Source organism: Sus scrofa, chromosome 15 (genome assembly GCF_054392235.1).
Source record: "Sus scrofa isolate SSC_HxYL_T2T_F1_AM1 chromosome 15, Sscrofa_HxYL_maternal_Yorkshire_Landrace_v2.0, whole genome shotgun sequence".
NCBI lineage: Eukaryota > Metazoa > Chordata > Mammalia > Artiodactyla > Suidae > Sus > Sus scrofa.
In genome coordinates, this window is record NC_139397.1 from 134,849,457 (window position 1) to 134,875,664 (window position 26,208).

Genomic DNA, 26,208 nt, shown 5'->3' on the forward strand with positions numbered 1-26,208 from the left:
TAATTTTTGTTCACCTTTTCACTTCCCCGCCCCCATTTCTGCTGCTGCCCTGTGCTTGGTCTTCAGCCCCGTGAGTGGCTGCCCCAGAGGCCATCCTGGAATTCAGTAACTCTGTGTACCATGAATTTTTGTAAATCAATACTTAATTGAATGTCCTGGAGGGCTCAGCCCCAAAGGAGGCTGTCCAGGGCATCATATCAAGGCTCCCCTCTGGCCACTGGGCCTATGACTGCTCCTTTCTCTAAAGAGGCCTTCACACTCAAAATTCTGAATTCTAGCTCCTCTTGAAGAGTCTCAGGCTCTGGCCTGCAGGCATTTCCCATGGAAACACGCGATCAGGAGCCAAGTTGCCACTGACTTGTAGGATAGGCCAGGATCTGTCCAGTGAGCCACAGTCCCCACCCCTCCCTTTTGTCCTGCTCTCTTTCTTTCTACACTCACAGCAGAAGTCCACACCTTTGGGCATTTGAGCTGGTACTTCTCCCATCTCAGTCTGCTTGGACTGCCACAACCAAATAAAAAAGACACAAAAACAAAAACAAACAAAAAAAAAAACTGGGTGATTTAAACAACAGAAATGAATTTTCTCATCTTCTGGAGGTTGGGAGAGCCAAGATCAAGGTGTTGGCAATTTTGGTGGCTGGTGAGGGCCTTCTTCCTGGCTTGCATCCAACCGCTCTCTCACTGTGTCCTCACATGGTGGAAAGTGAGCAAGCTCTCTGGTGTCACTTCGTATAAGGGCACTCAGCTAATCCTGAAGTTCTCACCCTTATGACTTTCTGTAAACCTATTACCTCCCAAAGGCCCCATCTCCAAATTCCGTCACATTGAGTGATAGGGCTGCGACATTTGAGTTTGGGAGGGGACCCAATTCAGTCCTTAGCATCTCCCTTCTTTCCTTCACTTCCACCCCCTGTCCTCAGAGTCCTGCCCCATCCTATCACGAGACCATGTTAGCAAACACCCACCTTTGCAGGCCTCTCAGCGGGGCGAGGACTAAGGTGAGGTGAGGGAGGCATCTAGGGTGCAGATTCCAAGGAGGTGCTCATGTAAGGCCAGGGTCATATCAATGAAGGCGATAGACCGGATCTTGCATTTATCTGGTCCTGAGAGTGAGTACCCCTTGGAGTTTGTGCCCTAGGCACCTCGGGCACCACCCTCGTCCCAGCCCTGGCGCCCAGCTGGCCCCTGTGGCAGCCAGGTACCCAGGGTCTGGGGAGGATGGGGGCCTGTCACACGTCCCAGCCCATTCCCTTGGGTCAGCTCATCTCTCTTCACAGCATCCGGAAAGGGGGTGTAGCTTCTGGCATGAAGAAGGTGGAGACCAACTCCTACGACATCCAGCGGCTGCTGCACGTCAAGGGCAAGAGGAACGTGGTGGCCGGAGAGGTGGGCATCAACTAGAGCCCTGGGCATGGCCTTCTGTCCCCCCTCCCAGTCGGGGCGGAGGGCGGAGGCTGAGGAGAGGGGAGGGACAGGGAAGGGGTGAGATGAGCTGATGGCTGACGGGTGGGGTCTGAGTGGGCTCTGCGCCTGCCCCGTGGCTCCCCAGGTGGAGATGTCCTGGAAAAGTTTCAACCGCGGGGATGTTTTCCTCCTGGACCTCGGCAAGCTTATCATCCAGTGGAATGGGCCGGAGAGTAACCGCATGGAGAGACTCAGGGTAACCATTCCCCAGATGCCACCCTGCCCACCTGCTCCCGCACCCAGCACCTGGCCTCCCCCGCTCCATCAAACCTGCCAGACTTGTGCCATGCCCGGAACTGGCCCTCATTTCCCCAGGCCTCTCTCCCCTGACTGTTAGGGTGCTGTGTTTGAAGGTGGATCTGAGGCTCCGTGTGTATGGGGAGAGGAATGTGTGTTGGAGTTTGCGTGTGTGGACGATGGCTGATCCATTAATTTTTTTTTATACTTTCTCTTTTTGGTGATATTCTAAAAAATTTTAGTTGATTTACAATGTTCTGTCAATTTCTGCTATACAGCAAAGTGACCCAGCCATACATACATAATATATATATATATATATTCTTTTTTTTTTTTTTTTTTTGCCTTTTTGTCTTCTGTAGGGCTGCACTCGTGGCATATGGAGGTTCCCAGGCTAGGGGTTTAATCGGAGCTGTAGCCACTGACCTACACCACAGCCACAGCCACAGCCATGCGGGATCCAAGCCGCATCTACAACCTACAGCACAGCTTACGACCTACACCATGGGTCATAGCTCATGACAACGCCAGATCCTTAACCCACTGAGCAAGCCCAGGTATTGAACCCACAACCTCCTGATTCCTAGCCGGATTTGTTAACCACTGAGCCACGACAGGAACTCCCATATATACATTCTTTTTCTTCTATTATCCTCCACCGTGCTGTGTCACAGTGACTGGGTATAGTGCACTGTGCTACACAGCAGGACATCCATTAAGGTTTAACGAGTCCCCGCTGTGTGGCAGACCCTGTGCCAAGCACTGGGGATCCAGTGGTGAATGAAAGGGGCAGAGCTCCGCCCTGGATCTGGCCTCTGGTTGGCCATCTGTTGGGGGAAATAGATGTGAAGGGAATAAGGGAGAAGGGAGGGGTAGGGAGTGGGGTGCTGGGTGCTCTGGGGATTCTAAGAAGGCTTCTGGGAGGAGGTGGGTGGGGTGGGGAGGAGGGGGCCCTAAGGCAGGAGTGAAGCAGCTGGTGGGGAACCTTCCAGGTCAGCCAGAGCACAAGATAGAGACTTGGGGGAACTTGCGGAGGAGGGCGGGCAGGCCTCATAGGGAAAGTCATGTGGCCAGAAGATTGTGCAAGAGGATTGGGGTTTGTTGTCAGTGTCTGGCAGGCCATTGAAAGTCACTCTTTTTTTTTTTTGCCATGTCTTGGGCCACTCCCATGGCATATGGAGATTCCCAGGCTAGGGGTCGAATCAGAGCTGTAGCCGCCGGCCTACGCCACAGCAACACAGGATCAGAGCCATATCTGCAACCTACACCACAGCTCATGGCAATGCCGGATGCTTAACCCACAGATCAAGGCCAAGGATCGAACCCGCAACCTCATGATTCCCAGTAGGATTCGCTAACCACTGAGCCACAACGGGAACTCCCTAAAGTCACTCTTACTTCTGGGAGAAGAACGAGGTGGCAGGGCTGAGGGCAGGCAGGGAGCCCCTGTGCTCCAGCAGGAGCAGGGCTGGGCAGTGAAATCACGGGACCTGCGTGACAGATGGCCGGTGAGGCAGATGTCAGAGGCTGTGCTGGAGCAGATGTGAGAATGGATGGATGGAGTCCCACTTCCTGAGATGGAAAGATCAGGAAGCAACAGAGCTGGGGAGAAAGAGTTCAGTTTGGGACATCTTTTTTTTTTTTTTTGTCTTTTTTCTAGGGCTGCACCGGCGGCATATGGAGGTTCCCAGGCTAGGGCTCTGATTGGAGCTGTAGCCACCGGCCTATGCCACAGCCACAGCAACGGGGGATCTGAGCCACATCTGCGACCTACACCACAGCTCATGGCAATGCTGGATCCTTAACCCACTGAGCGCGGCCAGGGATCGAACCCGAAACCTCATGGTTCCTAGTCGGATTCGTTAACCACTGAGCCACTACGGGAACTCCTGGGACATCTTCAAATGGGGTGATCATGGGAACTGGATAAATAAGGTGAGAGCAGAGAGCCGACCTGGAGACAGAAAACATGGGCCTGCATAGAAGCCTTGGGGCTGGATGATTGGACCAGAGGGAGTGAAGGGAGAAGGGGGCAGGGGTGAAAAAGCCAGTAACTCGAACAGTAGGTGCTGGGCGGAGGAGGGTGAGCCAGGCTGTGTGTGAGGAATGTGTGTGTGTGTGTGTGTGTGTGTGTGTCTGAGGAAGTATGCTGCATGTGTGAGCAAATCTGAGGCTCTGTGTGTATACACATGTGTGTGCGCATGGCTTTGGGGCAAAGAGACTGAAGGCTGTGATCTTCGCAAACTCACCTTTTATCCAAAACTGTAAAGTAAAATTACAGGGGAGTTCCTGTCGTGGCACAGTGGAAACGAATCTGACTAGGAACCGTGAGGTTGCGGGTTCGATCCCTGGCCTCGCTCAGCAAAAAAAAAAAAAAAAAAAAAAATTTTTAATTAAAAAAAATTACAGATTTCCAACAATGTCAAAACTGAAGGTCCAACAATCCTCTCTAAGAAACCTGCTCTTCCTGTGGGTTTGGGCCTGGTTTCCTCGAAGTCATCCTTTTTTTTCTTTCTTTCTTTTTTTTGGGGGGGGGGGTTGGTTTTGTTTGTTTTTTCTTTCTTTCTTTTCTTTTTTTTTTTTTTTTTTTTGCTTTTTTAGGGCCACACCTGAGGCACGTGGAAATTTTCCAGGCTAGGGGTTTAATAGGAGCTGTAGCTGCCAGCCTACACCACAGCCACAGCAGCGAGAGATTGGAGCCACATCTGTGACCTACACAACAGCTCAAGGCAACACCAGATCCTTAACCCACTGAGCAAGGCCAGGGATCGAACCCACGTCCTCATGGATACAGTTGGGTTCGTTACCACTGAGCCACGATGGGAACTCCAAGAAGTATATTTTATTCAGTGGACATTCTTAGGACTTCAAGCTCAGGGAGGCAGCATCTCAAGTAACTGAGAAAACTGCTCCCTTTTTTATTTTTTGAGAATCCTCCCCTGTATCTTAAAAGCCTGGTCCCCCCTCAGGTGCCTCCCCTTAGGGCTGCTGTGGGGGGCTGGGCAATCCTGGTGTGGCTGGGGTGGTGGACGAGGCTCTGTCCTCTCGCCCACCAGCCTTCATGGGTCGGGGCCCTCCCTGCAGGGCATGACCTTGGCCAAGGAGATCCGAGACCAGGAGCGGGGCGGGCGCACATACGTGGGCGTGGTGGACGGGGAGGACGAGAAGGCCTCCCCGCAGCTGATGGAGATCATGAACTACGTGCTGGGCCAGCGGAAGGAGCTGAAGGCCGCTGTGCCTGACACGGTGGTGGAGCCGGCGCTCAAGGCTGCCCTCAAGTTGTACCAGTGAGTGCCTGGCTGGGCACGGCTCCTCCTGGCCCTGGGGGACTTCCTGGGGGAGGAGGCCCCAGATGGGCGGGGGGCCAGGGAACTCCCCCTCATCTACTCTGCACCTTTGTCCTGCAGCGTGTCTGACTCCGAGGGAAAGGTGGTGGTCAGAGAAGTGGCCACACGGCCACTCACACAGGACCTACTCAGTCACGAGGTGAGAGGGTCTGAAAGTCCCCCAGCCGCAACTTGCATCACGCCCGCCCCACCCAACCCCTGCACACTCCAAACACACACACACACACACACACACACACCAGGAGCAGCACCAGGGGCCTGGGGCTAGCGGGAGGGCAAGTGACTTTTTGTGCCTGCAGTCCCTAGCCCAGCATCACCAGCGCCCTCATGCTGTCACCCTGTGGCTCTCCCTCCCGCCTCTAGGACTGTTACATCCTGGACCAGGGGGGCCTGAAGATCTACGTGTGGAAGGGGAAGAATGCTAATCCCCAGGAGAAGAAGGAGGCCATGAACCAGGCACTGGTGGGCCTGGGTGCCAGGGCGCACGTGCAGGAGATGGCAGAGAAGCCAACTCCAGCAGGGAGAGGGCAGCGGGGTTGGACCTGGGCATAGCACAGGGCAGAGGCTTAGCAGCCATGTTGGGGGTTCTCTGCAACTTGGGGGCCTGCCCAGGATATAGGCTCCCAACTTGAGCTTGGCAGGGGGATGGGGGCTGGCCTTCCTATTAAGAGGGGACTGGGTCAGGGCATAGGACTGCGGCCAAGGGCAAGTCAGAGTTTGGAGTCATGGCAGGAGCTGGAGTCAGTAACCCTAACTGGCTGGCAATCAGCGTTGGACTGGGGCTTGGGTTCAAGGTTGGAGATGGGGGCTGGGGTCAGGTTCAGGTCAGATCTGGCCTGGAGGTGGAGGTCAGAGGTGGGTTTAGGGGTTGGTATTAGATTCTGGGTTGAGGTCAGATTCAGTAAGTTGGAGGTGGCGCCAAGTTTGAAATCTGTTTTGGCCTTGGGGTGGGGGTCAGAGCAGGGTGAACTTTGGGGTCAGCACTGAGACTGGGGTTAGATTCTCTTTTGGGCTTGCAACTGGGGTAGGTTAGGGGTTGGGTCTCGTTGGGGTTAGAGCCAGACATTGGCTGGCATTGCAGGGGTGGGATGTGGGGGAGGGCGCCAGCCCCAGCCACCCTCTTCTCTTCCCAGAACTTTATCAAAGCGAAGCAGTACCCACCGAGCACGCAGGTGGAAGTGCAGAATGACGGGGCCGAGTCAGCCGTCTTTCAGCAGCTCTTCCAGAAGTGGACGGTGCCCAACCAGACCTCAGGCCTGGGCAAAACCCACACTGTGGGCTCCGTGGGTGAGGGCTGGCCTGAGGTGGGGTGGGGCCAGGAGAGCACCGGGCCTGCTTCCCGCCTTCCTTCCCCCAAATTCCTCTTCCATGCACACTGTTACCCTGGCTCTGGGTGGGGTGGGGACACAGAGGGACTTGGATAAACTCAAGAGGTGTCACAAAGAAGGAGCTGGGAACAACCTGCCTTTCATGCGGAATGGGGTTGGGTCTCCCCGGAACCTAGGCAGCTTCAGTCTCTCGTGAGACAGTATTTGCTGAGGGCAAGCTCCGTGCCAGGCCCCTGGGGGAGGAAAAAAGTCTTGTCCCTCCCTTGGCTCCCTTGGGAAGCCCCCAGAGGAGGATAAGGTTCTACATTATAACTCTGCCACTCTCTAGATGTGTGACCTTGGATAGGCTACTGCATCTCTGTAGCTTCTGTTTCCTCATCTGTAAAATGGGTCCAAGAATTATAGTTCCCACTCAGGGCTGTTGTGGGAAGCTGGGGGAGCACAGCTGGCGATATTGGGTGTCATGGTTCTCTCCTCACTCCAGCCAAGGTGGAGCAGGTGAAGTTCGATGCCACGTCCATGCATGTCCAGCCTCAGGTGGCTGCCCAGCAGAAGATGGTTGACGACGGGAGTGGGGAGGTGGAGGTATGGTCAGAGGAGGGAGGACGTGTTGGGTGGAGAGGTTGGTGGAGCCTGTCCTGGACCTCACACTAGCCTGCTACCCTCCACCTCTGCCTAGATCTGGCGCATTGAGAACCTAGATCTGGTGCCTGTGGAGTCCAAGTGGGTGGGCCACTTCTATGGGGGCGACTGCTACCTGCTGCTCTACACCTACCTCATCGGCGAGAAGCAGCACTATCTGCTCTACATCTGGCAGGTGAGCACCACCCCCGCACCTGGTCCAGAGCACATCCACCTCAGCTCCTACTCCTGCCAAGTGGCCATCGCCCTTGAATTGAATACCTCTGCTGATGGGGAGCTCACCCCTTTTCCATCTTGGGACTGCTTTGGCTGTAAGAGCCCACTGACGCTGAGTCCCCCCCACTCACCACCCTTTTCCCTTTTGGTTCTCCAAGTGTCCCTTTCAACGTCCATGGCTTCTTACACATTTCCTTCACCTGCTCTGACTGTGGGTTTCCGTGTCCAGATATGAGGGAGCAGGAAGATGCTTGGGTGCCGGGATCAGAACTGAGGTCTGGGAGTTCCCGTTGTGGCGCAGTGGTTAACGAATCCGACTAGGAACCATGAGGTTGCGGGTTCGGTCCCTGCTCTTGCTCAGTGGGTTAAGGATCCGGCGTTGCCGTGAGCTGTGGTGTAGGTCGCAGACGCGGCTCGGATCCTGCATTGCTGTGGCTCTGGCTTAGGCTGGGGGCTACAGCTCCGATTCGACCCCTGGCCTGGGAACCTCCATATGCCGCGGGAGCGGCCCAAAGAAATAGCAAAAAGACAGAAAAAAAAAAAAAAAAAAAAAAAGAACTGAGGTCTGAGCAGGTGGGGATTTTGGCTGTGTCCAGGGTTGGGCTCGATGGGGAAGATATTTGGGTTTGGGACTAGTCAGAACTGGGGATGGAGTTGCGGCTGAGGCTGGGAATGGAGTCCGAATCGGGTCTGGCCCCATCCTACTCCTTCCATCCTGCTCATCCCCAGGGCAGTCAAGCCAGCCAGGATGAAATCACAGCCTCGGCCTATCAGGCGGTCATCCTGGACCAGAAATACAACAATGAACCAGTCCAGATCCGGGTCCCGATGGGCAAGGAGCCACCTCACCTCATGTCCATCTTCAAGGGACGCATGGTGGTCTACCAGGTACGGCTGCTGGATGGAGGTGCCTGGTAGTACCCATAGCTGAGGCGAGGTGGGTGTCCAGGAGGTGGGGAAGGGCCATGCAGTGGGGGCGGAGCTGCGGTGAAGCGCTTTCTTCATGGGAGAGGACTGTTTGTGGCTCCATCGCCAAAATGGAACTGGTAATAGAAATACTATTAATAACTGGAAATAAGATACCATTCAAGGGAGTTCCTGTCATGGCTCAGCGGTAACAAACCCAACTGGTAATCATGAGGACTCGGGTTCAATCCCTGGCCTTGCTCAGTGGGTTGGGGATCCAGTGTTGCCGTGAGCTGTGGTGTAGGTTACAGATGAAGCTCAGATTCTGCATTGCTGTGGCTGTGGTGTAGACCGGCGGCTGCAGCTCCTATTCAACCCCTAGCCAGGGAATTTCTGTATGCCACGGTGCGGCTCTTAAAAAAAATAAAAGATACTATTCAGTAGTTTGAATATATATTTAATAAACAGTGAGCATATACAAGTACTATTTCTCTCTACACCCCAACTCCTTGGCTCCTCTACATGAAAACAGTTAATCTGACTAGATTTGCCCAATGATGCACCTGTCTCTCCAAAGTTCATTGGTGCCTTCAGACATAATGAAATAGCCATCTCCTGCATTCCTTTAAGTAATAAAATGTTTATTGAGCACTTAGCAAGTACACAGCCCTTGGCAAAGTGCCAAGCAGGGACAAGAATGCCATGCTAATGCTGTTCACTATCTTGCTGGGCAAGCAGTGAACCAACAGCCCAAGGCACCATGTGGTTAAATGCCAGAAACACAAGGTGCCATCAAAGAGGAGCCAAAAACAGTAACCTGCAAATAGGCATGGAGCACATGAGGGGAGAGGGGGCTTGGAGGAGGGCTTCACACGGGGGTCAGAGTCCGAGAGCTCGGCTGTGGTAATTGGAAGGCGTGCGATGCAGGGGGCACAGCCAGGACAAAGGCCCCGTGGGGAAGAGTGGGAAGCCTGGCCAAGCTGAATGGAGGGTTTGGAGAGAGCTGAGAGTGAGTGTGGAAAAGCAGTCTGTACCCTCCTCGGAGGCCTTGGCTGAAAGCTGGGTTCTAGTCTGTAAGCTGCAGGGAATCCCTGAAGGTTTCGGGCAGGGGAGTGCCATGACCAGAGCAGCGTTTTGTTGTTGTTGTTGTTTTGTTTTCCTTTTTTTATTACTCAATGAATTTATTACATTTATAGTTGTACAATGATCATCACAGTCCAATTTTATAGGACAGAGCAGCGTTTTGGAAAGACCAGTCTGGTGACGGCAGATCAGAGGACCTGGGGGGCACAGACCCGCCCCACCTCTCTTGCCCTCTCATCCCACATCATCTTTACTAAGTTGCTCCCGCCTCTCTCTCCCCACAGGGAGGCACTTCCCGGGCTAACAGCACGGAGCCTGTGCCCTCCACACGGCTGTTCCAGGTCCGGGGAACCAGCGTCAACAACACCAAGGCCTTTGAGGTCCCAGCCCGAGCCACCTCCCTCAACTCCAATGACGTCTTCGTCCTCAAGACCCAGTCCTGCTGCTACCTGTGGTGTGGGAAGGTGTGTGCGGGGTCCAGCAGCCTCTCCTTCCCCGCGTGGCTCTCGGGACCCCCCAGCCTCAGAGCAGACCTGGGTCAGGGCGGGAGCCTCTGGCTGGGCAGGTCCCGCTGGCTGGTCTCCCCAGCTACCTTGAGCCCTGCATCCCTCCTCCGCGGCTCTGGGTCTGGGCATCCAGATGCTCTGCCTCTGTGTCTGAGTAAAACTCTCTCGGAGTTCCCACTGTGGCACAACTGGGTCAGCGGATCTCTTGGGGGGCCTGCTGGGACGCGGGTTCATTCCCCAGTCTAGCACAGTGGGTTAAGGATTGGCATTGCTGCAGCTGCGGCTTGGGTTGTGACGGCTGCTCAGATCTGATTCCTGGCCCGGGAGCTCCATTTGCTGGGGGACAGTGAAAAATGAAAAAAGAAAAAAACAAAACAAAAACTCTCTCATTGCCTTTGTCTCGGGCCACCCCTGCTGACCTGTGCTGATCTGTCCTTATGTCTCGGGCTCTCCCTCTCTCTCCCTGTACCTGTCGCTACCTCCCCATCTCTCTCTGTCATGGGGACTCTCAGTCCGTTGCAGGCCTTGTCCAGCCTGGCAAGGAGACTCTTATCTCCTGGGCCATCCTTTGGGGTGTCCGGGACAGAGGCGAGGTTGGGAGAACTGCCCCTGCATATGCCGTGTGCAGGGGGCCCTGATCCAGTGAATGGAGCCCTGGGCCAGTGAATGTGGTGGAGGGGTGGGGGACGGTTGGCACTAGAGATGGGCTCCCTCAGCCTGACTGACGCCCCCTTTTCCAGGGTTGTAGCGGAGATGAGCGGGAGATGGCCAAGATGGTTGCTGACACCATCTCCCGCACCGAGAAGCAAGTGGTGGTGGAAGGGCAGGAGCCAGCCAACTTCTGGGTGGCGCTGGGTGGGAAGGCCCCCTATGCCAGCTCCAAGAGGTAACTCCCACATCCCTCTACCTCCAGCTCCCCTTCCAGGGCTGTAGAGCCTCCCAGCACCCACACCCACCAAGCCCAGAGCCTGCAGCAGGCATGGCTTGAGTGCAGGATGAGTGAGGGGCAGCCCACGCCCTTGGGGCCTCCTGGGCATGCTTGCTATGTATGCCCGGGGCCTGGTGGAGCTATTTCCAATAAAGGGAGTTCATAGCCACAGGAGGCAGCCAGCTCAAAGAGAGCGGCGGGGGGCTGTGAGTTTGCTCTTTGGAAAGAAGATTCCAGAGTTCTATCAGCCCCTGTCCTTCTATGATGCCACAGACCCCAAATGCTGAGGAGCACAAGCTGCAAATCCGCCCCCCCCCTTTTTCCCCGTCTTACCTGAGGCATATGGAGGTTCCCAGACTAGGGGTCAAATTGGAACTGTAACTGCTGGCGTATGCCACAGCCATAGCAACACGGGATCCGAGCCGCCTTTTCAACCTACACCACAGCTCACGGCAACACTGGATCCTTAATCGCTGAGTAAGGCCAGGGATTGAACCTGCGTCCTCATGGATGTTAGTCAGATTCGTTTCTGCTGAGCCACGACTGGAATTCCTCAAATCCTCTTTTTCTAAAGAAGGTCCAGGAGTTCCCATCGTGGCGCAGTGGTTAGCGAATCCGACTAGGAACCATAAGGTTGTGGGTTCGATCCCTGACCTTGCTCAGTGGGTTAACGATCCAGCGTTGCCATGAGCTGTGGTGTAGGTTGCAGACGCGGCTCGGATCCCGCGTTGCTGTGGCTCTGGCGTAGGTCGGCAGCTGTAGCTCCGATTTGACCCCTAGCCTGGGAACCTCCATATGCCGCAGGAGCGGCCCAAAGAAATAGCAAAAAGACAAAATAAATAAATAAATAAAGAAGGTCCATGATCCACTGTTCCCCAGTTCAAATGCAAAAGGGCATGCACTACAGCAGCAGCAGGAGGGATAGAGGGAAGATATCAGGAAGAACTTCCTTACAGGATTATAGAATAGCCACTGGAATGGATGTCCTGGAAGAGCGGTGGGAATTTCTGGACTCTAGGGAGAAGGGGGGACCTTTCATGTGCCTTTTCCCAGGAGATGGGCTTTCCATGTCGGAGTCCCTGAGTTCTGTGTCATCAATTCTTCTTCTCCCATGCCTTCCTCCTGCCCTTGCAGACTGCAGGAGGAAACCCTGGTCATCACTCCCCGGCTCTTTGAATGTTCCAACCAGACCGGGCGCTTCCTGGCCACGGAAATCCCTGATTTCAATCAGGATGACTTGGAAGAGGATGATGTGTTCCTGCTAGACGTCTGGGACCAGGTAGGACTGAGGCCTGGGGACCTCCTTCCCCACCATCTCAATCCTCAGGGTTTTAGGGATAGGGAATTTTTGATGTTTTCCTGGCTCCTGTGCGTGTTCTCCCCAGCAGTGATGTTATAAACAGCAGGAGACTAAGACAGAGGAGGCAGGGAGGGAGGGACATGCTGCAGGGCAGGATATATTCTTCTCCCAAAGTCCAGTCTATTTCTTGTGGCCGAGGAGTGTTTTTGAGAGTCTTTTTGGTTCTGCAGAGGCTGGGAGTCACTCATTTGCAGAATATCGAAGTAGAGGGCATCCGTCCAACCTCCTCAATTTCCAGATGCAAAGTCAAAGCCCGATGGGGGTCTGTCCAGGCTCAGGGTCACTGCTGGACATCTGAGCCTGCGTGAGCCCAGAGAGGACAGGAAGGACTGACCAGGCTCTGGGATGCTCCACAGGTCTTTTTCTGGATTGGGAAGAATGCCAATGAGGACGAGAAGAAAGCTGCAGCCGTCACGGCGCAGGAGTATCTCAAGACCCATCCCAGCGGCCGGGACCCCGAGACCCCCATCATTGTGGTGAAGCAAGGATATGAGCCCCCCACCTTCACAGGCTGGTTCCTGGCTTGGGATCCCTTCAAGTGGAGTGTGAGTGGCCCCAGCCCACCTGGTTCTGCCAGCCCAGTGCATTCTTCGTGGCACATGGGAGGACAGGGCAGACTCCCAGGCTTTTGTGTCTGTTGTGGCAGATAACCTGTGATATATTTGTAAAGGGGCTTGAGGGGACTTAGAATAAAATGTAAGGCAGCAGTAGGACCATTTAGTCCCCTGGTGAGGGGGAGGAAAGGAAGTCCATCAAAACTCAGCCAGGAGTTCCTGTTGTGGTTCAGCGGTAATGAACCTACCTAGTATCTGTAAGGATGTGGATTCAATCCCTGGCCATGCTCAGTGGGTTAAGGATCCTGCTGTTGTTGTGGCTGTGGTGTAGGCGGGCAGCTGCAGCTCCAATTTGACCCCTAGCCTGGGAACTTCCATATACCGCAAGTGTAGTCCTACAAAGCAAAAAAACCCTCAAAAAACAAAAAACAAAACTTGGCCAATTACAGTGTCTTGCTTGTGCACTAGATTTAGCTCAAAACTCTTGGATATTATTGGTAAGAGCTGTACTATATAAATTCAAATTAATAAAAATTAAAACGAAAGAGTCAATTTCTCACTAACCACATGGGCTAGTGGCTACCATACTGGACAGCATAGAAAAAGAACATTTGCATCATCATTGCAGAAACGTCTGTAGGACGGCGCTGGTGTGTCCTCAGGCCAGATGAAAGGGAACACATCAGTTTTTTTGTCTTTTTTTTTTTTGCTTTTTAGGGCCGCACTCGCGGCATATGGAGGTTCCCAGGCTAGAGGTCAAATCTGAGCTGCAGCTACCATCCTACACCACAGCCACAGCAACCCCAGATCCTTAACCCACTGAGCAAGGCCAGGGATCGAACCTGAGTCCTCATGGATGCTAGTCAGATTCCTTAACCTCTGAGCCATGACGGGAACTCAGGGAACACAGCAATTCTAAAGGGCCATGTCCAAAGACAAATATCTCCTGGCATTAATTCAAAGCAAAATGAGTTCTACATGTAGTCCTTACTTGAAGGAGAGTGAATCAGACTTGGTCAGGATTTTCCTAAACTGGTCCCAGATAGGAGCAGAGGGTAAGTCCTCAACATGGAAACCCAGTAAGAGTTTTCTGCAGGGCTGAGGAAGGCTAAGGCAGATTGAGTGTTGGCCAGGTGGCTTTAGGTACATGAAGTTGGCAAAGCAGATGAGTTTAGGGAAATAGCTTGCATTAATTTCCTCCAACCCATTAAAAAAATTCAGTGGTTGATGAGCTTAGTCTTACTGATGGATTCAAACAGATCTCAAGGCTGCAAATCTAGATGGCAGAACTTCTCAGATCTAGGGCCGTGTCCCAGGACAACAGCTCTAGCAGGCCTCCCCCACGTCTGTACTGGTTTTTCTTTGACTCATTCACTCAATCATTCATTCGGTCAGTCAGCATAATTGGAGCTCATAATGTGCCATGTTTGCTGCCAGGCCCTGGGTGTGAAGAGACAGGGGATTGCCGTGGAGCCAAGGTCCCCTCTGCTCCCTTCACTTCTCTACAGCAGGGTCCCCTCCAAGCTCTGAGAGGAGCCCCCAAGCTCTCCAGGACCTCCGAGGCCCCCAGAGCCCTCACAATGTGGACAGGGTTCCCCAGGCTGCGTGCAGCTGCTTCCACTCCGAGGGCAGGGAAAGATCATACCCTCCATCCCTGTGCAGGGTTGTGTGGGGCAATAGTCCCCTGCCCCAGCCTGTTGCCTGTCAGCCCTTTGTGCCCATCCAACCTCCTTTTTCAGGAACGTCCTCCAGCCTCCCCCTGAGCTCCCTCTACCCCTTCTTACCCCCCAGGCCCTAGGCCAGCCTTATTTCAATGCCTGAAGAAAAATGGTCTCCTTTGCCATGACCCAGGTTCTAATTTGCTACTTACTTTACATGCAGGACTCCAAATCCTATGAGGACCTGAAGGCGGAGCTTGGAAACTCTGGGGACTGGAGCCAGATCACTGCTGTGAGTACAGGTGGCTGGGTCTCACAGTGGCCACTGCTGATGGTCAGACCCATGGGAACTGAGAAAGCTTGAGAAGATGCCAGCCAGGGTCCTCTCCTTTCCACCGTTTTCTCCCACTTCTTATAGAAGTCCTCTTTTTTTTTTTTTTTTTTTTTTTTTTGTCTTTTTAGGGCCTCACCTGCAGCACATGGACGTTCCCAGGCTAGGGATCAAGTTCCCAGGCTAGAGCTGCAGCTGCCAGCCTACATCACAGCTGCAGCAGTGCCAGATCCGAGCCACATCTGTGACCTATACCACAGTTCACAGCAAAGCCAGATCCTTAACCCACTGAGCGAGGCCAAGGATCGAACTGGTGTCCCCATTGATACTAGTTGGGTTCATTACCTCTGAGCCACAATGGGAACTCCTAGAAGTCATTTTTGCTGTTTAACGTCAAGGCCTCTAGCTACTCTGTCTCCTCCATTCCCTAGTGAAATGGTTCCCAAATTTTATTTATTTATTTAGGTTCCCAAATGTTATCACGCATAAGTCTGGGTGGTGGGGAACTGTGGTATGGGAAGATCTTATTAAAGTGCAGATTCCAAGGTCTCACTCCCCAGATTTCTGGTCTGCAGAACTGAGTTGAGACCTGGTAATAAATGTGTTTTTAACAAAGGGCCCAGGTAATTTGCTGCAGGTAGCCCACAGATCTTACTTGGAGAAATAACGATTTCTCTACTATCACCACCCTGGGGATCCTTTCTCAGGATAGAAGAACTTCCTTCAATCTTTCAGTTAGTTCATAGAAATGTACTCAGCCTGCAGGCTTAGCATGTGGAAATATGAAATCAAAGACGTTCACAGCCTTACAGGGGAAATGAGACCAAATGGCCTCTGCTACATGTAACCAGTATGTGAAAGCAATTTCCCAAGAACAGCAGGATTTATCAGCAGATAACATATGGCTCCTCGGCCCTACCCACAGGCTGGGAATCCTGTGGCACTCAATAAACCCTTACTGGTTGACTGATGGTACGGGCAGGTGAGCATAGATAGGTCAAGGCTAAGCGAATTTACTGATGACAGTTTCACAGCAGATAAGACAAAGAGTTATAAACGTCCAAAGTAGACATCAAATACCGGGGGTAGCCATAGAGAAGTTCATAAGTCATAGAACAAAATAGTCCTCTTATGCCAACTGGCTTTGGTTGGATACAGACCACCAAGTGTTAGCTCATGGGTCCAGTTCGGTGTGCTCTGTTCTTCTGAGGAGTGTGTGCCTCTGTTTGTGGACGGTGGGAGGTGGGCGTCATGGAAGGCTTCTTGGAGGAGGTTCCCCTAGGATCATTGTTGACTTCAGTGAAAAAGGCAGCCCAGGAGGCAGCCACAAACCATAAAGTCAAGAGTGTTTTCCTCTTCTTCCCTAGGAGATCAAAAACCCTAAACCAGACGTGTTCAATGCTAACACCAACCTCAGTTCTGGTCCTCTACCCATCTTTCCCCTGGAGCAGCTGGTGAACAAGCCTGCAGAGGAGCTTCCTCAGGGTGTGGACCCCAGCAGGAGGGAGGTGAGTCAGACTCCTGAAAGGTGCAGGAATTATTCAGGCAAAGAGGGTTATTCTTGGAGAAGGGAGCAGGAGGGAATAAGCAAAGGGTGGGACAAAACAGCAAGGGGTGTGTGTGTGGATCTGGGGAGGGGCAGCTGTTGGGGTCAGGAAGTGGGGAAGGGCCGGACTGGGCAATGCTTTCTATACCAGGCTGGGGGTGGTGGTGTCCATCCTAAAAGTTGAGGGGATCCATTATGGGTGAAGCAGGGGAGCGTCAGGTGTATGCTTTTAAAAGACCACTCTTGTTGCTCAGTGAAGAATGGACTGGAAGGTTGCCAATGCAGTGGCCACAAGTTGGGCAAGTGGGTGGTGGTGGGGGGAAGGAGATGGTTTAGAGAAATATTTAGAGGGTAAAATCAATGACACTTGGTAATGCCTGGATAAAGGGCATGAGAGGAGGAAACTGTCATTTTCTGATATAAAAAACTCTGGCTCAGACCAAGCTTAGAGGGGAACAATCATGAGTTTAGTGGCAGCCATATCGTTTGAGGCACCCAAGAGACATCCAGGTTGAAACATGTTTGGTGGGCAGGCGACTCAGAGGAGTGCTGGGGAGGAGCCTCACTGGCAGAGGGTCCATCAGGTGGCTGCAGCTGCTATCTGTGCGGACCACTTGGGGAAGAGTTTGGCAAAAAGGGCTTGTTAAAAACACATTTTTAGAGTTCTCTGGCAGCCTAGTAGGAAGGATCTGACGTTGTTACTGCTGTGGTATGGGTTCGATCACTGGCCTGGGAATTTCCACATGCCACAGGCATGGCCAAAACAAACGAACAAAATACCCTCCCCCGCTTCTTCTTTTTAGGGCTGAATCTGTGGCATATGGAAGTTCCAGGGCTAGAGGTTGAATCGAAGCTGAAGCTGCTGGCCTATACTACAGCCACAGCAATTCGGAATCTGAGGTGCATCTGTGCCCTACACCACAGCTTGTGGCAATGCCTTAACCCACTGAGCGAGGCCAGGGATCAAACCTGCACCTTCACAGACATTATGTTGGGTTCTTAACCTGCTGAGCCACAATGGGAGCTCCAGATTTTTTTTTTTTTTTTTAATTATGGGAGTAGTATGCATTCCTGCAGAAGAGCTGTGGGTTCCATGCCAAGTGGGGAGAATGGAAGGATTGAGTTTTCTGGCTGCTCCAAGCTTAGAAGGGTAGCTAGTGACAATCAACAGTGGGGTGGGGGTGGGGGGTCTGGCTGCAGGCAGTAGCAAGAGGTAATCTGAGTGTTTGAGTACCCATGAGTAAACCACAGAGAGGCGGATGTGGGCATGGGTGAGGCCAGTAATCAGCTGGCAGGACTGCAGGGTTTGAGAACAGGACCAGTGGAAAGATACAAGTCCACTGGGATGGGCAGTCTCTGTTATCTAGCCCAGGGGTCAGAGTCCAGAAGTCTCAACCAAGCTGCAGAGCCAGCCTGGGTGGGACAGAGAAGGCACCTGCAGACCAAGGACGCAGCAGCCACAGCTGTGTCCAAAGCAAGGTGCTCGATGGCCCTGCCTGATGGAGCGGGGAGGGCTCCTAGGAGTGTTGAGCAAAGAATGCCCAGAGGCAGGAGGGCATAACCTCTAAATGACAGTTTAGCGAGCTGGGGCTTCAGATTCATCTGAGCTTGAAATCCACCTACAGGTGTTTAACAAGAAGCTGTTCTGTTCAGGGCTCTCTGCAGTGCGGTGCAGGAGTCAAAAAAAAAAAAAAAAAATCTCCAGGGCAATGCTTTGCAGCAGAGCAGCCCAAGATTGAAAAGAAACCTGCTGCTTTCACCCTGAACCTGTCCCCTCTGGTGCCTGGAGGAGCAGAGATGGAGGCTGGGAAAGTTCTAACAACTTTAATTTGAGGCTCTTACCTGAGCATGCCTGGAGAATATTTGGCCTATTCTGAACAGTTTACCTAGTGTAAATCATGTTCAAGCTGGAAGCAGAGGTCATTTCAGTCTTGTGGCTGAAGAGACTCAAGGCCTAGAAAGGTGACTCTCAGTTACGATTTCTAAGCCAAGAATGAAAAGGTAGAATTTCGCTGTCTAATCTTCGGGATCATTCAGAGGATGAGTGAAGCCAGTACAAGCCATTTATTTTTTTTAATTTTTATTTATTTTTTTTGGTCTTTTTGCTCTTTATTGGGCCGCTCCCGTGGCATATGGAGGTCCCCAGGCTAGGGGTCCATTCGGAGCTGTAGCCGCCAGCCTACGCCAGAGCCACAGCAATGCGGGATCAGAGCTGCGTCTGCAACCTATACCACAGCTCACGGCAACGCCAGATCCTTTAACCCACTGAGCAAGGGCAGGGACCGAACCCGCAACCTCATGGTTCCTAGTCGTATTCGTTAACCACTGCGCCATGACGGGAACTCCGACAAGCCATTTATCCAAAAATTTTTCTACTCAAGATAGCTAGGCAAAATTTGACTCTGAATTTGTTCTGTTGCTTTCTTAGCTTCTTCTTTTGCAATCTTCCCCTGCACCTCAGCTGTACTTTTGCTGCTACCTGCCACTGTCTCTAAGCAAAACCTGCTCCCACAGATAACTGCTGTTTCTTTTATTTTTTAGGGCTGCACCTGTGGCATATGGACGTTCCCAGGCTAGGCATTGAATTGGAGCTGCAGCTTCGGGCCTAGGCCACAGCCACACGGGATGTGAGCTCCATCTTCAACCTACACCACAGCTTACGGCAATGCCAGATCCTTAACCCACTGAGAGAGGCCAGGAATTGAACCCGAGTCCTCATGGATACTAGTTGGGTTAACCTGCTGAGCCACAATGAGAACCCCCAGATTAACTGCTGACACATTCACAGTGAAATAAAAAAGGCTGATGAGGTTTTAACATGTTGCCTTTTAACCTAGAAGCCAAGAGGGATGAAGGTAACTCTAATGGTAATACGCAGTCCCCTGTGTGCACAGTAGTATATACTTGGCAGGTCTGGGAGGGAAAGGTGACAAGAGGCTTTTACAGGATCCTTGGACTCACTCAGGGATGTGGGTTAGTGGAGCATGAATTGGGATCAGATGATCCAGACTTTCTTGAACTTGAGCTTCATTACCTGAAAGTGGGACTATTCAAATCTGTCAGGGTCTTTGTTAGTGCTACACCAGCCTGTGAAGTTAGACAACACTGGCTCTGTCCTACTCCCCTTGCAGTCGGCCTTCTAACTTCACCCAAAGCAAAGGAGGGCACAGGGCGGTGAGCCCCTCCCAAGGGTGATGGCTCTTGCTCCAAGAGCTGTGTTTCCTGTAACAACTTGGTCTTATACACTGACTTGTGCAGACTCCCTTCTAGGGTTCATGTGCTTACTCTTTGGGCCAAGCTTACAGAAAGAGCTGTAAAGTCACTATTTGATAAGACAGATGAACAGATACCTTGTTTCCAAGGCTGTTTCACATGTAATATTATTTTCATCCCCGTAAAAGGATTACAAAGAAGCAAGAATTAGCCTCTAAGAAATTCTTCCTGGGAGTTCTCTTATAGCACAGTGAGTTAAGGATTCGGCATTGTCACTGCTGTGGTACAGGTCAGTGCTGTGGCATGGGTTCAACTCCTGGCCCAGGAACTTCCACATGCCACAGGCATGGACAAAAAAAAAAAATCCAGAAAAAACAAAACAAAACAAAACAAAAAAACCCCCAAAAACTTCCATTTTTCTGAAGAGGAAAATTAAGACCTGAAAAGAGAAGCAACCCCAAATGTCTTAATTTTTATTTCAGGGCTAGTGTGAACTTGACCCTGATCCAAAAAAAAAAAGTGCTCCAACTAACTCAGGGATCAAATCTTTTGGACCTCAAAATGTCATGCTCCCCACCCACCCACCCCAATCTCTTTCTTGGCTCTCACAACATTGCCCCTGTTTTTGCCCTTCATTTGACTTGGTACCACAGCTATGACTCATCAAAGCAAACTCTGGCAAGAATGTGACCTCTGCCCTCTGATCCATTTCCTCTTCTAGGAGCACCTGTCCATTGAAGATTTCACCAAGGCCTTGGGGATGACTCCTGCTGCCTTTTCTGCTCTGCCTCGATGGAAACAACAGAATCTCAAGAAAGAAAAAGGACTATTTTGAGAAGCAAGAGTAGTTGTGGCTTAAGATAGTACCCTACCCTGCCTGCAGAACTTCATTGTTATTATTGGTGTTCGTGCTACATACCAGTTGAAAATTTACATAGTACCTGTGAGCAGCAGCCTGTGGAGATGCCACTTTTGTTTAGTATCCTATTCCTCCAGAAAGATGATGCCTCTGTCAGAAGCCTGTGGTCCCAAGTTCAGCTCTCAAGAAGGTGGTTGCATTGTTTATTACTTCTTAACCATCCTGTTCAAGAGTTTTCTCTCCTTAGAAGAGCAGCCCACTCTACAGAACATTAGTTAGGAAGAACCCTCCTTAGCTTTTATCATGACTCACTTTTAATTATGGCAGGTGGGCTGAAGCATTTTGCAGTTTTTATCTTTCCCAGAGTAATGGCTTTTCCTTTTCACATATGCTTTTCTCAGGTGACAAGTAAAAGGGGACCCCTTCTTTGAAAGAGCTGAATGGCCCAGGCGGTAGCCCTATTAGGAGGTTTTGGAACGCTCATGAACCAGTACCCAGTGAGGATAATGTGCCCCGTGGGCCTCAGCTTGAGGCCTAACAAAAGTATGAAATGCAAACGCTATTTCACCGGCTCTCTGGTCCTCTTAGTAATAAGGCAAAGGAAGAGCACAGCTAAGGCCAACGCTGGGTTTACAAACTGTTATCAGAACCTCTGCAAAGCTTCAGTCTTCTCGGATGAAAACCACTGGAGGGGAGTGCTGACTTGGCCATACCTGATTTCCCATCCCACTTCCCTGACGCTGTAACAGTGCTGCTTGCTTGGACGTCCAAGTCAGAAGGCCGACAGAGGGTGACTCCCACAACTTCAACTGGTTAACTGTCTGCAGGAATATGTCCTTTTCAGAAATAACAGTTGCGCCAACACAAGGTTAATAAAGGCTTTAATTTCACACACACAAAAAACTCAATGCATAATTTAAAAAGGAAACAAAAACAAGGAAAAACCGTAAAGGGTACAGAGGAACAGTTCTGCTAAAACACAGATAAAGTGCCGCTCCATACAAAACAACATAAAGAATCAGAATCAAAAGTCACTCTGAACACAAAGAAAATCACCTCACAAATAATGTGGCCAAAGCTGCCAGCAAACCTGGTAGTGGCTCAATTAGGCAAAGTGTGGGAAGCTTACTTCTGTTCTCCTTTCCATAGCATAAATAAACAACACTGACAACAGGCCAGAGAAGTTGGGGATGGAAGGACAAGAGAGGGAGGGAAATCTAAGGACAAGAGGTGTGTACAACCACGGTGTCTCACTCTTCCTCCCCTTCTGCTCTTGAAACAGACCACTTCAGTTGATTGCTCTTCCGTTTTGGCAATGGACCTAATGAACTTTGGTCCTGATGCAGACCCCTCACCCACTCTATTCTGACACCAATGGACACGCCTCTACTTCAAATTTCTGCATTTTAAGAAAAGTCCAAATTACTGAAATCAACTGCTTGTATTCATACTGGCACATTTTCTATTATAAACTTCAAAACCTCAGACTCAGACACATGGAAAGGAAAGTTTACTGTGTATAAGTATGATACAACAAAAGAGACAGCCTGAGGTCTAGTAATCAAAGCATGCCATAAAGGAGTCAGTGATCGTGATGAGACACACCAAAAGAAACCTGTCACAAAACTCTCAAGTCCTAACAAACTATAGTTTTCCAATAAAATATATATATGTATTTTTTCCATTGTTAATAAGATACTGATAGAGACAAAATAAGAATTTTAAAGTAATGCATTAGAAAATAGCTAGGGGCAGAAATCTGTTTAGTTTCTGTACATACTTAAAGAGCATTACTTGGTGTAAAGCAAGATGAGGAAAAAGATGGATCTGTTTTAGGAGGACACTCTTTAGTGACTTGCATCTAGTACTGGGTTGTTGGTCATTTTTCTAAAAATCTCCATGTATACACAAGATCCACACGTACCTGGAGATCCACCCCTGTTTCCCCGATTTAAAGCAAAAGACCACCTCAGGGGATCAATTAAACAGGGCAAAAAGGTTGGATGACTAAGAGCATCCACTGAAGTCAATTCAGAGGACAGAGAGGAGTAACATTTTTACTTGTTTTAATACAATCTCTTTTCAACAGATCACAAATGAGTTCACAAACTATCGTTTTTCCCTGTATGTATCCAAACCCCCATTATCTCTCCCCTCACAATGCTCAACTACACGAGACACTGCCAAAATGTCTTTAATTTAGGTGTTACCAAATAATTTTCATTATCAACTATATATGTAGCTGTACATATGTAGAGCTATATTAATATAGTTCCATAATGGTAATCACAGTAAGGAAGAATAAGTAAATTCATGAATTCACTTGCTGAGGTTTTAATTCTTCAAGTTTCTCTTTTAGAAGAATTTTACATTTGTTCAAGGAGAGAAATAAAGAAATGCCTAGTCTAGTATTTGCCTCCCAGAGTTAATGAACCGATCTTTAAGTATCACTGCATACCTCTTAAAATGTAAACACATTTATATTTGTTATTGAGCCACTAAGTTAGGCCTGAAATTAACAGACCATGGCAAGTAAACAAGTTGCTTTTGGAATCAAAAGATAAATAGAAGAACAATTCATGGATTTGCTTCTTATTCTATCCTACTGAGACAAAACTTCTGAGTGTGCACACACACATAAATATATTCCCTACAAAACAGAAGCTATCTTCTTATAGGCCTAAATTATAGTCAGGGCTTCTAAAGTGATAACAGCATCTGGCCACATGCAACTTTCCAATCCTCCATAATAATATTAGGTGATAAGAATCAACAAGTTTAAATTTTAGTTTAGTTTTCCCTTCCCCAAAATTTCAATTGAGATGAGTTGTGTACAGAACTAAGTACTGTCGATTTCCAACTCAAAGTCATTTAAAGTGATGTAACCATATTTGGTATTTTCAATAGGAAGATTAATTATTGTGCAGGCTGCCTAAAACTGAAGCACCATGTCCTCATCTAACTTGTCCCTTCCTGATCCCAAGATGCCAAATGCCCTATTCCCCGATTCTGAGCAAACTGCACAAAAAATAATATATTATCTACTTGTAATTTTTAAATATATACAGTCAGCTCAAAAACAAAACAAAACAAAACAAAAACAACACACAACAACAAACCCCATCAGTAAGGTCCAGCTGAACTCCTCATCTGTAGTCATTAGCCCTTCACTGAACAAGATGAGAAAGTAACTTTGAAAGGGATAAAGTAACATTTGAAGGAGTGAAGGGAGAGAGGAAGGCTGACCAGGCCACAACAATGTACAGATAACAAAGAAATTTCAAGTCCCAAACTTGCAAGTATATGAGCAATGATATAACTCATTTACTATTTTCAACTAATTAGTCCTGCCCAAAACATGAGGATCAAATCAAATCATGTTTGAACCAAGTGTACTTCTAAACCATACACACATGCAAGCTACGAAAAGCAAGTCAAATGAGGGTACTTCATGAGCAACCTAGGCTTACGGCATTTATTTACAATTTTTTAAATGCCTTAAATGCACCCACTCAATTCAAATCATTCCCAATCATTTAAACAATGCCTCTCAAAGCTCTCAAATAGAGACACAGAAAAGAGAAGCAATAAATAGCTAAAGAATTTGACTACCAATTCACTCACATGAGAAAACCAGTATTTTCAAGAAAAAGAAAGAAAGAAAAAAGGCTCCCCAGTGGAAACACAAATTTCAAAGCTAGTTTTTTATGTTGTGAGGTACTGGGAAGTCCAAAGCTAGTTTTTTAAACAAGCATTTTCCTCTGAACTACTCCTGCCTATCCTACCACTGCACCATTTTGGAGCGCTCACTACAGTAACACAAAGGTAAATGGTAGGAGACAAAGCTTTTATCAGTAGTTAAACAAAAGTGCTGGGGCCCTTAAAGATTCAAAGATTCACAATTTTAGAACAGGTTACTATGTCAAAGCGCATCTGAGTTTTGAGAATAGGGCTGGAGCTCTCTTAAGGCAATCTTCTAGAAAGTTGCATCTTCTGTGATGTTGAACTTAAAAAAGAAAGAAAATGCTGAATGTTTCACTTTGCTATTCTTAACTCTGTGTGATCCTAATGATTCCTGGGCTCACAAAATTATTTTATGAACAGAATTCTACTCTCAAACTCACTCTTTATATGGTTTTACAAGCTGCTTAATTAAGCTGATTTTGTCAGCTGAGTGACTAAAAAGTAGCACTTCATGTTGCACCCCCATTTAACCTCAACTTAGAGCACCTAAAAAGATAAAAGGTATTACACACCTTTGTTATTTGTTAGTCCTTGGGATTACCTAAACCAATCACATTTTAATTTTCAACCTGTTTTAAGGGCAAAGCCGGACAGCAAATGGTTAAATGTTCAAGCTACATCCTATAGCTCACGTACTTATTTCACCCTTGCTGCAGGGCTTTCAGCTTTAGTGGTCCAGAGTTTCAGCTTTAATACCCCTCCTGACCTCTCTATGTTTAGGAGACAGAGATGCTCACATTTTTCATATTCCCTAAGTATCTTTGTTGGGAAGTCTCAATTGGAACAATATCACTTTCCTATCAAAGTTTTGGCTGCAATCTGCTAGGGTAATGCTTGCTCCATGGAAGAATGAACCGAAGAAAAATAAAAGATTCTGTCTTCACTACTGTAATAACATAGATGATATTCAATGAACATACTATGCAAAGAAATCTCTTTAAAGAAAATACAAAATGTACAATGAATACCAAATGTGGGACCATAACACATTCCAAAGCACCAACAACCCATTTCTTGGGACTGCATGTAAACAGCAAAAGCATTACAAATTCAAAAAATATTTTTTTAAAAAGCTCCTCAAGTCAAGTGGCAGAAATGCCCCGCCTTTGCAAGGAGGACAAACTGTCATTAGTGTAACATGGAGAGCTGGCTTTCCAGTGAACTTTACTAATAAGAAACGTACATGAAAGATTACAGACTTGAGTGAAACTACTCAAGGAGCATAAAAGCTAAATGCCAAATGATATGTATATCTACACACATTTCTCAGGTGAATGGACTCTTTGACAACTTCATTTCTTTTCAAACCACTGTGCTATGAATTTTGAGCAGGCATACTCTGGTGTCCTAACTCCTTAAGGCTCCATTCATTCTGCATACTCGTGTGTGTGTGTGTGTGTGTGTGTGTGTGTGTGTGTGTGTGTGTATGTACATATATGTATATATTTACAACATGTATTCCTAAGACAAAAGGAAGTGCCACTCTTGTAGGAGAAAAAAAGGATAATCAGCTACAGATGTGAGACCAAAGTTTCCATAAAACAATTAATATGGAGCGTTCCGCATAATTGCAATTTTCGTCTTTTGGTTTGGCCCTGAGCTGTTTGTTGCTCCCGCATCAAGTAGAGTTCCACATTCTCCTCAGGCTGAGGAATGAGAGGTGGGTGGCAGCAAGAGAGATTATGCAGTGCGCACTGCCAACCCAGCACTTTGTTCCTCATGAAGCCTGACGAGTGGTCTTCCCTACTTCCATGCTAAGTGCCTGAGAGTTCTTTTCTGTTTCCAGAAGCTCATCAAAGATCTCCCTTAAAATAAAACAAACAAAAAATTAAACAGGATATTCAGTGAGCAAAGACAAAGGACAGACAGAAAACAGATACTGATAAAGCCTGCATAATCCCATTTGATGCCTAAATTGTATTAAGTAAAGCAGGTCATTCATTTTATTACCATCTTAACCCCATGTGCTGATTCTTAAGAACACTTGGGAGTAGATGGCAACACATACCTTTGATAGAAATGTTATGTAGTTTCCATCCGTATAACTCAGATCTTCTAGCTGATATACTAGAAGACCAAAAGGGTTCATGAGGACAGCTTCTATCATAAAACTGTCTTAAATTCCATACCTAGATTCTGCTGTGTGATGAGTAATTAATGCTGAGTTAAGAGAAGAAATATTTTGGACTTCTAAGGTAATAACATGACATGAGCCCTAAGCAAAGACAACAAAAATCAAAAACTGTCAACCAATTAACTGATGGGAACATTATCCTTAAAGGA

At 49.1% G+C, this 26,208-nt stretch overlaps 3 protein-coding genes across 21 annotated transcripts in view; 2 read left to right on the top strand and 1 right to left on the bottom strand.

The window, feature by feature from the left end:
- The window catches only part of VIL1 (villin 1), a 29,867-nt gene extending 8,013 nt beyond the window's left edge, over positions 1-21,854 (top strand). Inside the window, 16 exon segments of the mRNA NM_001444847.1 lie at positions 1,281-1,389; positions 1,553-1,663; positions 4,789-4,991; positions 5,112-5,190; positions 5,415-5,513; positions 6,185-6,338; positions 6,864-6,964; positions 7,059-7,196; positions 7,967-8,125; positions 9,511-9,690; positions 10,473-10,618; positions 11,795-11,939; positions 12,377-12,565; positions 14,456-14,524; positions 15,931-16,071; positions 20,044-21,854. Coding sequence (NP_001431776.1) covers positions 1,281-1,389; positions 1,553-1,663; positions 4,789-4,991; positions 5,112-5,190; positions 5,415-5,513; positions 6,185-6,338; positions 6,864-6,964; positions 7,059-7,196; positions 7,967-8,125; positions 9,511-9,690; positions 10,473-10,618; positions 11,795-11,939; positions 12,377-12,565; positions 14,456-14,524; positions 15,931-16,071; positions 20,044-20,157 — 2,137 coding nt within the window. The 3' untranslated portion in view covers positions 20,158-21,854.
- Positions 1-26,208, top strand: part of PNKD (PNKD metallo-beta-lactamase domain containing) — a 160,917-nt gene that overhangs the window by 125,416 nt on the left and 9,293 nt on the right. The gene's annotated exons all lie outside the window — the stretch shown is intronic.
- USP37 (ubiquitin specific peptidase 37) overlaps positions 21,046-26,208 on the bottom strand; it is a 97,664-nt gene continuing 92,501 nt past the window's right edge. For all 19 annotated transcript variants that reach the window (NM_001444839.1, NM_001444837.1, NM_001444835.1 and 16 more), the window contains 1 exon segment: positions 21,046-25,730. In NM_001444839.1, the coding sequence (NP_001431768.1) occupies positions 25,643-25,730 (88 nt within the window). In that variant the 3' untranslated portion in view covers positions 21,046-25,642.